We start from the raw sequence: 15313 nt of genomic DNA, 5'->3' as shown, positions 1-15313 counted from the left end.
TCTTGAGGCTTCAGCTAGGCTGGTTTACCTGCCTAGGAGGGTCTTATTGAGAGGTAGCATGGTATTATGGGAAGAATGCTGATCTGGAGTCAGAAAACCTGGGTCTTCCATTAGCATCACTTTGGCAAATCACTTGCCTTTTCTGTACCTCAATACATGGGATTGTTGACTTTAGAGCTAGGAAGGATCTGGGAGTCTATCAAGTTGACCCTTACTGCTATTTTTCAGAGAAGAAAACTGAGTCACCCTTGAGGAACTGGAACCTGAAGTCTTCCTAATTCCAGCTACAGTTCTATTCACTATCATTTGCTCCTTTGTAAAATGGGAGTCTCAAGCTCCCTTCCAGCTCTAAATGTTGGAATCCTTTCCAAATGCAGAACACATCACTTTCTGTCTCTCCTTCATTGCCCCCAACCTCTTGGCTCCCCGCTTCTAACCCTTCTCTCCAATCCCAATAGAATGCAAACTCCCGAGGGCAAGGACATCTTCACATTGGTCTTTGTACCCCTGCACCTAGCATGGAGCCTACTGTAGAGTAGGTGCTTCGTGCTGCATGAATTCCACAGCGCTGTACACCAACATCATAAAGAAAGGGCAGTTCTGGGGCAAATGTTCCAACTGTCCATTTAGCCCAAAGCAGAGATGGGAGGATGGGAGAAAATACCACGCACATTTCTGTCCTTTCCCAGCACACAGGTAGTTCCCAAACCTTTTCCCCAACCTCTGCCAAAAGGAAAGAGACCAGGTAGTGTATCTTGGTTAAGTTCCTGCCTTGTGGCCTGGAGGCCAGCTCCATCTTCGACCAATGTGTTTGGTTTCAAAACCAAAATAAAGCCATAATTTCTTTCCTTTCATGATTAATACATGGGGCAGGTCCCAAAACCCTAACAGAAAAGAAATCAGATTGTTCTCGACTGGAATGGGGGTAATTCAGGCAAACAGACACACATTTCTGCATTCTTTTGACAGTTTAGGAGTGTCTCCCACTAACAAGTATCATAATGACATCACAGGGAGGCACACAGAGTCATCACCAAGTTCTATAAATAAGGTTGTCACACTTGCAAAACAAAATGGAACAAAGGCCCACACATTGAAACAGGTTTTTTTTAAAGTTTTAAAAAACAACAACAAACAAAAATGAAAATAAAAATTACACACTAGTTGAATAGGATTTTCGGCCTGAAATTTCCCAAAAGGATATGGGAGAGCTAAATGTCTTAAATGTGTTTGATCGGGATGAAGGCTGCACAGGGAGTTACACCAAATCATCACCAAGTTCTATAAATAAGGTTGTCACACTTGCAAAACAAAACAAAACAAACCCCACACATTGAAACAGTTAAAAAAAAAGTTTAAAAAATGAACAAAAATGAAAACAAAAAACACACACTAATGAAATAGGATGTTTGTCTTGAAATTTCCCCAAAAGATACACGAGAACTAAATGACTTAAATGTGTTTGATTTGGATGAAGGCTGCACAGGGAGGCACCAATTCATCACCAAGTTCTATAAATAAGGTCGTCACACTTGTAAAAAAAAAAAAAAAAAACAAAAAACCACACATTGAAAATTTTAAAAAGAATGAAAAACAACAGCAACAACAAACAAAAATGAAAACAAAAATCACACGTTAAATGAAACAGGACTTTTGGCTTGAAATTTCCCAAAAGGAGACGAGAGAACTAAATGTCTTAAATATGTTTGATTGGGATGAAGGCTGTTCTTTCCTGAAATTTCCTTTTGGATTTTCCTCTTTTTTTGCCAAAAATGAACCAAAGCATTGACTACCCAAAGTAGTTAAAGAATTGGAAAAGTCTTGATGAATTTGGAAGCCTTGGCTAATGACAGCATCCCGTAGCCATTCCAATGGTAGGGATCAAATGCACTGTTTGAAAGAAAGACACTTGAACTTGGACCCAAGCCTGCCGCTCAGGAAGGTAGGCTGTGTGCTTGGGCAACCATCCCATTTCCCTAGAGCACTGGGCTTTGCCTCAAGAGGTCTAGGTGCAAATCCCAGCTCTGACACTGACCACCCCTTCAGAATTGGATCCTGTGGCTGCTCCTTTTGCATCTGCGGATCATGGCCCTTGCGCGGCTTCCCTCACAGGGTTGCCAGGAGACAAGGGCTTTGTAAACCTTAAAACACCATATAAATAGGAAATACCGTTAGGCACCCTCCCCAATCCCTCGTCTCTCATCCTGTCAGACTGAAACCGCGCCCGGGACGATCCGCCTGATATGAGTGTAGGACTTCCTGATGGTCACGCTGCCGTGGTGGGAGACCCCCCGGGGCAGGACGCACTCCTCGGTCAGCTTCTGGGTCTCTGTGTCCCAGCACAGCACCGTGGCAATGACCTCATTCTTTTCATCCCGCCCACCGGTGATGTACAGTCGGTTGTTACAAGGGGAGATCCCGCAGCTAGCCCGCTCCTGGCTGAACTGGGTCACCAAGCACCAGCTGTCCTCCACCGGGCTGTATGAATACAAGGCCTTCATGGCCCCGCCTGCAAAGACAGAGAAATGCTGATCAGCGTCTGGTGGGCTGGACAAGTCCCCCAAGCCCTTCAAATCAGCCCGGCTATGATCCCCGGCCAGTGGAAAGGGACAAAAATCAGCCCAGCATGGGGCACTAGAGACAGAACGAGCAAGAGCTCTGCCCTCCAAGAGCTTCTCTTTTAAGGGTGGGGTGGAGTTGGTGATGGGAAGCCCAATGGGTGCTTACAATGTGCCAACAGCGGGATCCACAGAAAACAGAGAGCATCCAAGTTCACAAAATTCATGTTCTAGTTGAATGCTAACAACACAAGCAAATGGGGTGGGTGAATCCATGCATATGTATTTGTGCGTGTGTATATGTACACACACAGATTTATATTTAACAGTTATATGGAGAAGTAAACTCAAGGGAAGAAGGAAGGAAAGTGTATGTATGAACAAAATAGATGTATATCTAATAATTACATGGAGAAGTAAACTCAAGGGAAGAAGGGAGAAAGGAAAGGGTGTGTGTGTGTGTGTGTGTGTGTGTGTACAAAAATAGATGTATAATTAACAATTATACAGAGATGTAAACTCAAGGGAAGGAAAGAAAGAAGAAAGGAAGGAATAAAAGAAAAAAGGGAGAGGGAAAGGAAAAGGCTAAAAGCTAATGGAGGGAATCAACACATTTCTGAGGGTTCAGCAGCAGGGCAGATGGAAAGGCCTGGCGGTTTTAAGAATATAAAGGCAGAACATAGGACAAGATCTGTGTAAGGTGCACTGGCAGTTTACATGAAGGCAGCTAAGTATTCTAAAAGTCCAAAAGCTGGAGAAGTCCATTCCAGGCAACGGGAAAACCCAAATAACCAATATTTCCAGGTTTATCTCGGGCTACAACCTTTTGTATTCCATGTTCCAGCATTTAAGCGGCACCTTGGGGACCATTTGTCTGAGAAATTGGGCAAAGACTTTCTATCCAAGGCAGAAAGTCAGATTGCACCAGGGGCATTTCTGTTCCTCAGAGTTCCGCAGTGCACAGAAGCTCCCTGACCGCTTGCTTACCTACAACGTAGATGTGGTCCCGGAAGCTGACGGCATTGATACACTTGGCCTCCACTGGCATGGAGGACTTCAGACACCATTTGTTGGCCGAAGCATCGTAACACTGAGTCTTGTCGGTTGCCAGTTTTCCATTGGGACCTCCCCCGATCACGTACAGCTTCTTCTTGTGGCTGGCGGCCGCAAAGGAGCTCACATGGATCAGGAGAGGGGCTGCCTAGCCCCCCGAGAGGAAGAATATGGTTGTATCAGCACCAACGGGTCAGTCGGTGCAGTTCTCCACTCCCTCTCCTCTCCCCTACTTTGCATGGCAGTTGGGGTTAGTGACTTGCCCAGGGTCACACAAGTATTAAGTGTCTGAGGACAGATTTGAACTCAGGTCCTCCTGACTTCAGGACTGATACCTTATCTACCTCACTATCTGGCTGCCCCTCCCTGGCCGGAATCTTTTACCTCAACTCATTAAAGAGGGTGAGAAGCAATGGAGAGATGCCTGGATTTAGAGTCACAGGACCCAAGTTCAAATCTCAATCTGGCCAATTTGTCCCTAGTCACGCTGGGGCAAATTACACCCGAGGCCTCCGTTTACCTCCTGTTTAAATAAGGAAGTGGGACCAGACTAATTCTAGATCTATAAATCAAAGGTCTGAGATATGTGTCCTCCCTCCAGATGCCCCAGCGCTTCAGATAAGACTTCCAGCATCCCCTTGGGACTACTGAGCACTCAGAGGCAAGCACCCCTCATCTTACAGAAGGGAAACTGAGGCCCAGAAAGACACAGGATCATCCCTCTAGATTAGAAAAGAGACTCTGAGGCCATTTAGACTGATTTCATCATCTTTTAGAGGGAAAAACTGAGGCCCAAAGGGATCACAGGATCATTTCTCCAGGTTAGAAAAAGACTTTGAGGCCATCTAGACCAAATTCACCATTTTACAGAGAAGGAAAGTGAAGTACATAGAAGTTAAATAAGTGAGTTGCTTTTGGTCACATAGGGTCTTAAGTGGGATTTGAACCCAAGACCTTGGACTCTGGAACTAGTGTCCTTTCTGCTTCCACCCCTTAAGGCCCTTTCTTCCTGCATTGCCACGTCCTGCTCTAGGGTGGGCCTAGCCCAGCTGGCCAAGAGACACACCTAAACCACGACAGTTTTTCCTCTTTCTTACCCAGGAGCCTTTGCCAACCTCAGCCTGATGAGTCACTGGCTCTGTACAGACCTCTGGGGGTGGATGCCTGAGACCATATTTTAAAAAGGCATCACCACAAATAAGGATTCAAGGAAGGCCACAATGTCAACACACACTCCCTCACCTTCCTCAACAATCCCGACCAGAACCCTCTCTGACCTGGTCCCCAGTCCCTCCCCCCACTCCCCCCATCTGCTCTTGAGCAATGAGGCAGCCACTGTGAGCCCTTCCTGCTCTCTGTCCATGGTCCAAGGGCTGGGCCAGGGCCAGCCTCAGGCCATCTTGTGCTCTCCCTCCTCCCTAGAGTAAACAATCAGGCTCCGGCCCCCTCCTCTCTGGAGATCACAGGACTTAGAGCTGGACAGGACATTGGATCAACCTCCTCCTTTCCCAGATGAGGAAACCGAGGCCCAGGGAGGCTGCTCGAAGGAGACCCCCCAGGACTCCCAGAGCAAGGGCCTGTTGTGGTAGGTAGCCCCAATGATGTCAGATTTGTACTTATTACCACGTTCTAGTTTTTCTGTTCTACATTAGATGCTAGAATGGTTTTCTCCTTGTCCCTGCTCCTAAGAGTCTTTTTTGTCTTTTTGCTGAATGAGACACTAGATTTGGGACCCAAGCTCTGCTTTTTACCTACAATCTATAAAATGAGGGAGGTTGGACCAGAGGGCCTCTGACCTTAGGTTGTATAAATGATGAATTGTGGGCAGCTAGACGGCACTATAGTACATAGAGCCCCAGCTCTGCAGTCAGGAGGACCTGAGTTCAAATCTGGATCAGACACTTAACATTTCCTGGCTGTGTGACCCTGGGCAAGTCACTTAACCCCAATTGCCTCCTCAAAATAAATAAATAATAAATAAATGATGGCTTGTTAACGAATAAATAAGGAAGGAGGCCTGCAGGGGTAAAGTGCCTTGCCCAAAGTCACACAACGAGGACATTTTTGGAGGCAGATTTGACCCCCAGGTCTCCCTGATTCAAGGTCTGTCACTCTAACCATCACATCATACTGTTTAATGCCATGTCTGGGTACAAACACATCAGTGGACAAGCAAAAGAAGAGAGGGATGGGGCAGTTAGAGGGTACCATTCAAAATCCAATTCAAATCTGGCCTCAGACACTTAACACTTACTGACTGTGTGACTCTGGGCAAGTCACTTAACCCCAATTGCCTAGTTCCCCCTCCCCCGAAAAAATAATTAAAAAAGAGAGGATGGAGGAGACCCTTGCTGCCTTAGAAGAGACGTTCTCTCATCTTGCTGAAGACATTCTCTAAGAGATTTCCCTTCATGTGCGTTGCTATCACTACATCCTGAAGGGAAAAGTCTCAACAGCAAGGGACACTCTGGCAACAACCCTTTACATCCAAATGGGAAGGAACATGTGGAAGTTGAAAAGGATTCAAAGAATTTTTTACGGCACAGAATTTTTGAAATACTCCAGGAGAAAACATCTAGACTCTACCTCCGACCAGCAGTTATGGAAAGGGTCATAGGTTTCCACATTATTAATTCTCTGTAGACCATCAAAGCCGCCAATGACATAGACTTTGCCGCCCAGAACCGCCATCTTGTGTCTCCATCGACCAATATTTAAATACTCGATTTGGATCCACTTGTTGATGGAAGAATTATATTTCCAGACATCCTGTTGTGTTTCCTTACCACCTACAGTGGAAATAAGCCATGGGTTATTGGACGAGAAATCTTTAAAGCTCTAGATGTCAAGAAATGGGAGTAAGATTTTAAAACTACAAGTCACATGGTTCTGCTTTTTGGGGGACTGGATTTCCTAAGTTTGTGGATCCTGAGCCAGAGGGGCCCTGGAGAGGAGATCTAGTTTAAGACTCTTTTCTGTACCCACCCCTATTTTATGGATGAGAAAATTGAGGCTTTGGGAGATTCCTGATCAAGGCAGGAATAAACATCCAAGCTCTAATTTTAGAGTCAATATCCTTCCACTTCTCCTGGCACAGAAAAAGAGCTTAAAAATGATTATTGACCGAATCACTGATTGACTAAACCAAATTACTTCTTCCCTATCTCAATAGACAGAACCCAAAGCAATAGAACGTAAGGTTGGGGACAGCGCTACTTTGTCTGTATATCCAATGCTGAATAGCATTGACTTGAACCAAATTTCTGAACCTCAAGTAGGGAACAATTTAGCTGACAAAGTAGAATCTACTTCCTGTCTCTATGTTCTAGCCTAGAGTAGCACTTCCCGACCTTGCCTGTGCCCTGGAGCCCTTGGGCCCCAGTCTGGTAAAGCTTGAGGCTACTTTTCAAAATCTTTCAATGTATGAAATGAAATATTACATAATTGCACAGTTTTTACAACATGACATAATAATATTGCAAAGGAAACCAAAAGTTAGTGAAAAGAAGGATTCATTCCCGTTCATGGATCCCCTAAAATCTGTCCAAGGCCTTCCAATTAAGACCCCTTGGAGGTACTCCCCATATTTTCCTTTTCCCCCCAGCTTTAAGGATCTCCAGTGTCTGGCACCTGCTGGTCTGATCAGTTTCTCTAGTGCAAACACAGGGAGCATCATCATGGCTTTGGAGCCATAATGGGGAGTCTACACCAGGGGTGGGTGGGCTGGGACGACTGACTCCATTCCAGCCTGCCCCATCGTCTGGAGGCAACTAGATGGCAGCGGTGGTTAAGCATGCTGCATCTGGAGCCAGGAAGAGCTGAATTCAAATTCAGCCATAGACACTTAGTAGCTGTGGGACCTTGGCAATCGCTCAGCCTTAGTTCCTCATCTATAAAATGACCAAAATAATAAGACCTGCCTTCCACCTGTTGTGATGATGGAGAGAGATGACAATATGTATATGCTTGGGAAGCCTCAAAGCAATAAATAAACGCTATTATTGTTTATATTATTCCTAAGATGCAGCCGCGTGGCTCAGTAGATAGTGTGCTAGGCCTGGAGTTCAGATGTGGCTTCAGACACTTATTAGCTATTGGGCAAGTTGCTTAATCTCTGTTTCCTTAATCCGCTGAAGAAGGAAATGGCAAAGCTCTAGGAGCTTCACCCCCAAAATTCCACGGACATTACGGTCCAGGAAGTCCCAGGGTCAAGTGGCCACAAAGACGTCCTACCTGATATGTAGACTTCGTTTTTTAAGGTCACGCAGGCAAACTCCACCCATTTCTTGTTCTCACTCTCGGGTTCCTGCTCAGTAATGGGGAGCTTGGCCACTTCCAGGCGGCTGCGTCTCAGCGGGTCCAGGCAGGTCACTTCGGCCACGAACTTCTCATCTTTCGTGCACCCTCCAATGATCATAAACACCTCCGACTGGAACTCATGCATCCGGGGCTTGGTTCTCTCAGAAATGATCTGGAAGCCAAAGAAACACATCCCGTAAAGACGCAGATTCGCTCTAGTCGTGATAACGGCCGATACAGTTAGATCTACCAAGCACGCTGTGGACAAGAACTCACTTCAAAAATATAAAGACACAAAAGATCCACTTGCAGGCCTTGACAAACACATAAAGCACTTCGTGTCCCGGTTCTCAGCTCCAGGAAGTTGGTAAAGGCTTAAAGATTCACACCTGCATCTCCTGGCACTATTACAGACCATGATTGTATTAATGAAAGTCTATTCCACTAAGGAGACAGAGCATGGCTTATGTGTACACTACATTGTGTGACTGTCGATGAATAACCCAAAGAATTATATTTGTATTTCCGACCAATTTCTTTTTTTAATCATTATTTTTATTGAAGCTTTTTTATTTTTAAAACATATTCAAAGATAATTTTTCAACATTGACCTTTGCAAAATCTCTTGTTCCAATTTCCCCCCTTTTCCCCTCTCACCTTTCCCTAGATGGCAACTAATCCAATATATGTTAAACATGGTAAAAAATATATGTAAACCCAATGTAGACATATATATTTATACAATTATGTTGCTGCTCAAGAAAAATTAGAACAAAAAATGAAAAAAAAAAATAAAATTTTCTTTCTAGGTGATGCAGTGGATAGAGCACCAGCCCTGAAGTCAGGAGGACCTGAGTTCAAATCTGATCTCAGAATTTAACACTTCCTACTATGTGACCCTGGACAAGTCACAATCCCAATTGCCTCATTAAATAAATAAATAAAATTCAAACAAGCAACAGCAAAAAGAATGAAAATACTATGTTGTTATCCACCCTCAGTTCCCACAGGCCTCTGTCTGGGTGTAGATGGTGCTCTCCATCATGAGATCATTGGAACCGGCCTGAATCATCTGACCATTTTCTTAACGGTCAGATTGCTCCTATAGCTTTTTCTTTGTCTTATTTTCACAACAAGTTGAAGAAGACTTGCCTAGACTGTTAGACATGGAGTCAGGGAGGAGCTGGATTCAAATCCAGCCTTTGTGGCCCTCGATAAATCTCTCCTGGTCTCTCGCAAAGTCCCATTTTCCCTATCTGTAAAAGAACAATAATTACACTAACTCCACAGGGTTGCTGTGAGGGCCAAAGCGAGATGCTGTTTGTAAAGCAGTCACTTTATACGAATATAAGTTGTTATTTATATTTACAAATTATATAGTGTTAAATCATGTTGATGATGAAAATATATGCTCTGTTAAATTTAGATTTGCAAAACAATCCATCCTTTTCTTTACTGTTGTTGCAATGACAAACCAGGGCCACCAGAGGGTAGCACCATCGCTCACAAGGTTTGAAGATTAACCATCCTGGGGCCTAAAATCACAACCAGGAGTGTTTGTTCCACAGGATTCTAGCTCCCCATTTTACAGATGGGGAAACTGAGGCCGGGAGAGTGAAGCAATTTTCCCAAGGTTCCATAAGGAGTAAGAAGAATCAGCCCTGTGACTTCAATCAGGGCCCTACATCCGCACCCCCAAGAGATAGCACAGTCATAGAATTCAGGGGTTCAAGGGAATTTGGAGATCTTCTCTATGACAGATGGAAATGCTTAATCTTGAGTCAGAAGCCCCCTAGTCCAACTCTCTCATCTTACATAGAAGGAAACTGAGGCAGAGAGAGATGAAGAGATAGAGTATTTATTAAGTGCTTACTGTGTTCCAAGCACCTGTTAAACCCTGGGAGTTCATATACAAACAACAAAAGAAAGGTTTGTTAGCTTCATCGAGAGCGATAAAAGGGAGATAAAAAGAGGTGGGGGCTACTTGTTCAGGGGCAAGGTAAAGATGAGGGGTCATGAGGGTGGCGGCTAAAGGGAGTGCTTGCTTCCTAGAATGCACAGAGTCACACTGACTCCTGAGATCTCTGTCTGCTGCGGTAAGCTGCCTCTCATCATCTTCATGCTTGTTGTTATTATCATTATTCCTATTATTAAGCGGCAGGCCGGTACAGAGAGTAAAAGCCTTTCTGTCCCTCTCCATTCCCCCCCCCGAAAGGCAAGCTCTGCTGTGATGCCCGTGTAGCCCTCCTTTCCACCTGTCTGGCACCCAAAGGCCCCGCCGGGCTTGCTGTTGTCAAGCTTGCCTCCTCCCTCAGTCTCTTCCTCCTGCCTCCCACCTCATCCTCCCCTCAGGGCTGTGTTCTAGTGTCTGGCATTCCCAGGTGTCAGTTAGCACTCGTAAACATCCCTTGTTATAACTTGCTCAAAGAATCCCAGAATCCTCCACGTAACTCGGATTCGCAAATAGGACTTTTTTTTTCTGCCGTCCTTAAGACAAATTATCTTCGACCTTTCCCAGAAACCGGAAGGGGAACCTTCTGGACACAATAAATAATTATTGTAAGCCTCACTTGGCGTAATCTTAGCCCAAGAAGCTCTAGGAATGAAGGGACTTTATCCACTCATGTAATGAAATAAAGTAACAAAAATGCCAATGGGGCAGTTAGGTGGTACAGTGGATAGAGAGCCCCAGCCCTGAAGTCAGGAGGACCTGAGTTCAAATCTGGCTCAGACACTTAACACTTCCTAGCTGTGTGACTCTGGGCAAGTCACTTAACCCCAATTGCCTCAGCAAAAAAATAATAAATAAAAATTAAAATGCCAACAAAAGGCAAAGTGGCTTAGTGGAGACAGAGCCTGCTTTGGGATGAGGAAGATGAGTTCCAATCTTGATTATGACATAAGCTGACAAGAGCCACTGAACCTCTCAAGAGGATCCTCCATCTCCTGGGCTGCATCCCAGAAACTCTCTGTGCCTAAAACCAGGTGGAAATCTACATTGGTACCAGAAATTTCCTCATACTAAATGAAATCCCCAAATTTAACTTAGTTCCATTTTTTTTTTTTTTTTTTTTTTTTTTTTGCTGAGACAATTGGGGTTAAGTGACTTGCCCAGGGTCACACAGCCAGGCCGTGTTAAGTGTCTGAGGCCAGATTTGATCTTGAGTCCTCCTGACTTTGAGGCTGGTGCTCTCTCCACTGCCCCACCCAGCTGCCCCTTGGTCCCACCTCTTACCGATTCACAGATACATGAGATGTGAGACTGGAGGGTCGCTGCAGATTACCCCCCAGGCCGGTTTTATAAAGCAGGAAGCCCTGACCCAGAGAGAGGAAATGCAGGGCTTTGGCAGCAGAGCCAAGAGCAGCACGAGCACAGCGCTGATTGGCTGTGAAGAGCTCCCTTTTGGCCCACCTCATTGCCCGACAGGTGATACATCCTCGCCTCCTGTAGAAGTGCGAAGACCTCGGGGCTCTGTCGGATGAGCGGGTCCGTTTCCACCGTCTCCACAAAGTACCAAGGGTCCAGAAGCGGCAAGCGGACATTTTCGAGGATGCGCGGGAGCAAACCGAGCCTCTCCGACTGCTTGTGCCGGACCCAGCACATCACCATCTCGAATACCTGGGACTCCTCGGTGACATAGAGGTCATCGCTCTTCAGGGTATGGTAGAGGGTGTCCACCGGCAGCTCTAGGAACTCGTCATAATTCAAGATTTGGGTGAAATTCTGAATGATGTAGCCTTGAACTTGCTTCTTTAGGTGGTCCAGGGAGTGTGTGTCTGCCAGCCTCAATATCCCGACACAGTTTTCGGGGTTGAGGGCTTCAGTGAGAAAAGTAGCACAGGCATCTACCATCCTGAGGAACTGCAAGGAACACCAGGGAATTAGAACATGTCACAAAGGGACCAACTCCTATTTCCTGTCTAGGTTTTCCTGGACTCATAGAAATACTCAAAAACTTGCAGGATTTTAGATAATTTTTGATAGGATTTTAGTCAAGCCACTTTTCCTCTGTGGGCCTCAGTTTTCCCATTTGTAAATATATATATATATATATATAATATTATACATATTATATATATATATATATATATATATTCTCTTCTTTTCCTTATCTTGATTCCTAGTGAACCAATTCCATCTTATATTTTACTAATTTTACAAAAAATAATAATAAAATGACCTCTGAGGATCCTTCAAATCTACATCCATGAAGCCATGATGTGGTCCAAATACTTTATTTTACAGATAAGGAAACTCAGATCTAGAGGGTTAAAATCACTTCCCAAGTTCAAATGTTAACATGCTGTAAAGGATCAGGCCGTCACCTTCAGGAAAATAGAATTTTATTATTCCTATTTCAAAGGTGAACAGAGACTCGGGTGGGCTGAGTCAGCACCCAGCAGGTGCCAACTAGAGAGGGAGGGAGAGACAAATTGAATTAAGTGAGGCAGCTCTGGAAGACCGCCTACAATTTGTGGAGAGGTTGCATTCTACCTTGGCGGAGAGAAAGGAACCACAAGCCCATAATTACAGGCCCTTGAATTATGAGGCAAGTGTGAACATCAGAAACATTTATTCTCCTTTATATAATTTTTTAAAAATTGGTTGATAGTTTTTGGTTTTAGATCATCTTTATTTTCAAATGTATACCTGCCCTTTCCAGGAGAACCATCCATTGCCTATAATAAGAATAAAATTGAGACAGAGAGAAAGAAGAGAGAGACAGAGACAAAGATGAGAGATAGAAAGAGAGAGACAGAGATAGAGACAAAGAAAAAGAAGAGAGATAGAAAGAGAGAGACAGAGATAGAGAAAGAGAAAAAGAAGAGATAGAAACAGAGAGAGATAGAGATAGAGACAGAGAAAATGAAGAGAGAAACAGAGAGAGACAGACAGAGATAGAGACAAAGAAAAAGAAGAGAGATAGAAACAGAGACAGACAGAGATAGAGACAGAGAAAAAGAAGACAGAAACAGAGAGAGACAGACAAGAGATAGAGAGAGACAGAGAAAAAGAAGAGAGATAGAAACAGAGAGAGACAGAAGAGAAACACAGAGAGACGGACAGAGATAGAGAGAGACAGAGAGAAAGAAGAAGGGAGGGAAGGGCAAAACAGACAGATGTAGAGAGATGGAGAGAGATCTCAGCAAAACTAACAGATTAATTGTTCCAGTCCTCCAAAGGAAGGAAGGGAGTGCATTTACTCCTTTCATTGTCAGGACCAAATTTGATCATTATCCTTTTCATCTGTGCTGTGCACATGATTATCTGTGTAAATCTAGGTCCCTACTAGAGACAACCCTGCTCTTATTTCAAGGAAATGTGACCTGACCCCTGTCTCAAACAACTGGATTTGAGTAAGACAGTTTTCATGCGTCGCAGCGGATGTCCCAATGACAGCACAAGCAGCAACACTACTCTTGTTGTTGTTTTTTTTGTCAGTAGTGTCCGACTTTTCATGACCCCCATTGTGATTCTTCTTGGCAAAGATCCTGGACTGGTTTGCCTTTCCTTTTCCAGTGGATTAAGGCAAACAGAGGTTAAATCACATGACAGTTAAGTGTCTTTGAGGCTGGATTTGAATTTGGATCTTTCTGATCCAGTGTTCTATGCACTGAATCACCTAGTTATCTTATCTAGCCATCTACCTACCTGTCTATTTATCTATTTTTCCATTTATCGATCTTTCTATCTATCCCTGTTTGTCTATCTGTCCTATCTACCTTTTTAATCATCTTTCCATCTATCTATCTACATATTTTCCTCTCTATCCTCCATCCATTTATATTTCTATCTAGCCTATATCTTATATATCTATCCATCCATCTATCTATCCCTCTATCTACATATTTCCTATATATCCTATCCATCTTTCTATTTATCTATCCTATCTATCTATCTATCTATTTATCTATCCCTGTATCTACGTATTTTGCTATCTATTCCATTTCCTGTCTCTCTCTGTATATATATATATATATATATATATATATATATATATATATATATGTATATCCATCTTTCTTATCTATCCCTCTATCTACACATTTTCCTATGTATCCTATCCATTTATCTTTCTATCCATCTTTCTATTTAACTATCCCATCTATCTATCCTATCTACATATTTTCCTATCTTTCATCTATCTATCCTATCCATCTATCCCTCTATCTATCTATATATTTTCCTGTCTATTCTGTCTATCTCCCCATCTCCATCTAGATAACAATATCAAAATGGGTGAGTGTATATGTGTACATATAGTTAGATAATGGCCACTTAGAAACTGAGAGACTCATAACCAGAATGTTTAAACCCAACTTGTTATCACAGATCTTTTAACACTGCTTATCTCCCCTCACCACCACTACTCAGCACTCTCTCCTTCTCTAAAGGTCATGAGATTGAGGCTTCTCACCCAATCCAGGCCCTGGGAACTGCTATCTACCCCCAGGATGCTCTCTGTCCCTTCCACTGGTTCACTGCCTGGCTCAGCCTTTCTGCTCAGTGCCTGCCTTCATACCAGGAGACTGCAAGATGCTGATGTTGCTCCAAACACCCCAACTTCCCAGTTCCTCATTCTACTCACTTCCCATGACCACCTACTCCGCCTCATTCTTCTCATTTCTCATGACTTCTCTATTCCACCTCATCTGCAGATGGCCGCCACACATCACGTTCATGAACCCTGAAATTTCTTTAATCAAAATCTTTTATCGTTCCATTTTCCTTTCTGTCTTATAAGCCCTAACTCTGTTCTTCAATCTTCTGGGGACCTCCAATCTTTGACCCCTTAGTTCTTTCCTCAGGCTACAGCTAAGGCTTTGGCTACACACCTGTCTTGATCCTTAGCGAACCAATTCCATCACTCAAGTCCTTTGTTCTCTTCTATCTCTGATTCTGCTTTGCCAAAAATCAACTGTTTCCACCATTTGCCTCCTTTCCCTCTTATGTTGCTGATCAGAGCTGGGAACAAAATCACAGAATTCTGCTGACTTCAGTCCTCTGCAGATTTATGTGCTACCCTCTCAACCACTCCCTCTGCAGCAAAGCAAGCTTTTTACATCTCCCTGGTCCGCTCATTGACCCGTTCACTGTAATTACTGTCCCAGACTTTTTCATTCGTGTATAAGTTTCCCAAAGCATTTTCTCCACCCCCCCCATCCTCTCAGCTGAAAACTTTGCTCCAAATTTCATGAAAAAATTGAGGCTATTTGAAAAGAGTTCCCACTTCTCATCTTACATCCCATTTCTTAGGAAGAAGTGGCTCTTCTCTTTGCTCCCATGTACTCGGAGTCTTAGGATAGCTTATTTTCTCCAGCTTTCTCCATCATCTCTCTCCCTATCTTAACTTTAATCTCCTACAGCTTCCTGACTGCCTACTGACATGCTCACATCTCTT

At 43.9% G+C, this 15313-nt stretch overlaps 1 protein-coding gene across 1 annotated transcript in view; it reads right to left on the bottom strand.

The window, feature by feature from the left end:
* Window positions 1–1089: 1089 nt before the first annotated feature.
* The window catches only part of KLHL6 (kelch like family member 6), a 35492-nt gene continuing 21268 nt past the window's right edge, over window positions 1090–15313 (bottom strand). The window contains exons 3-7 of the mRNA XM_031968028.1: window positions 11323–11772; window positions 7845–8082; window positions 6198–6400; window positions 3546–3759; window positions 1090–2509 (exon numbers count right to left, since the gene is read on the bottom strand). Of these exons, the coding sequence (XP_031823888.1) occupies window positions 2208–2509; window positions 3546–3759; window positions 6198–6400; window positions 7845–8082; window positions 11323–11772 (1407 nt within the window). The 3' untranslated portion in view covers window positions 1090–2207. The remainder of the gene's footprint in view (window positions 2510–3545; window positions 3760–6197; window positions 6401–7844; window positions 8083–11322; window positions 11773–15313) is intronic.

Source organism: Sarcophilus harrisii, chromosome 4, assembly GCF_902635505.1.
Source record: "Sarcophilus harrisii chromosome 4, mSarHar1.11, whole genome shotgun sequence".
Lineage (NCBI taxonomy): Eukaryota > Metazoa > Chordata > Mammalia > Dasyuromorphia > Dasyuridae > Sarcophilus > Sarcophilus harrisii.
This window is presented reverse-complemented; position numbering and strand designations above follow the sequence as displayed.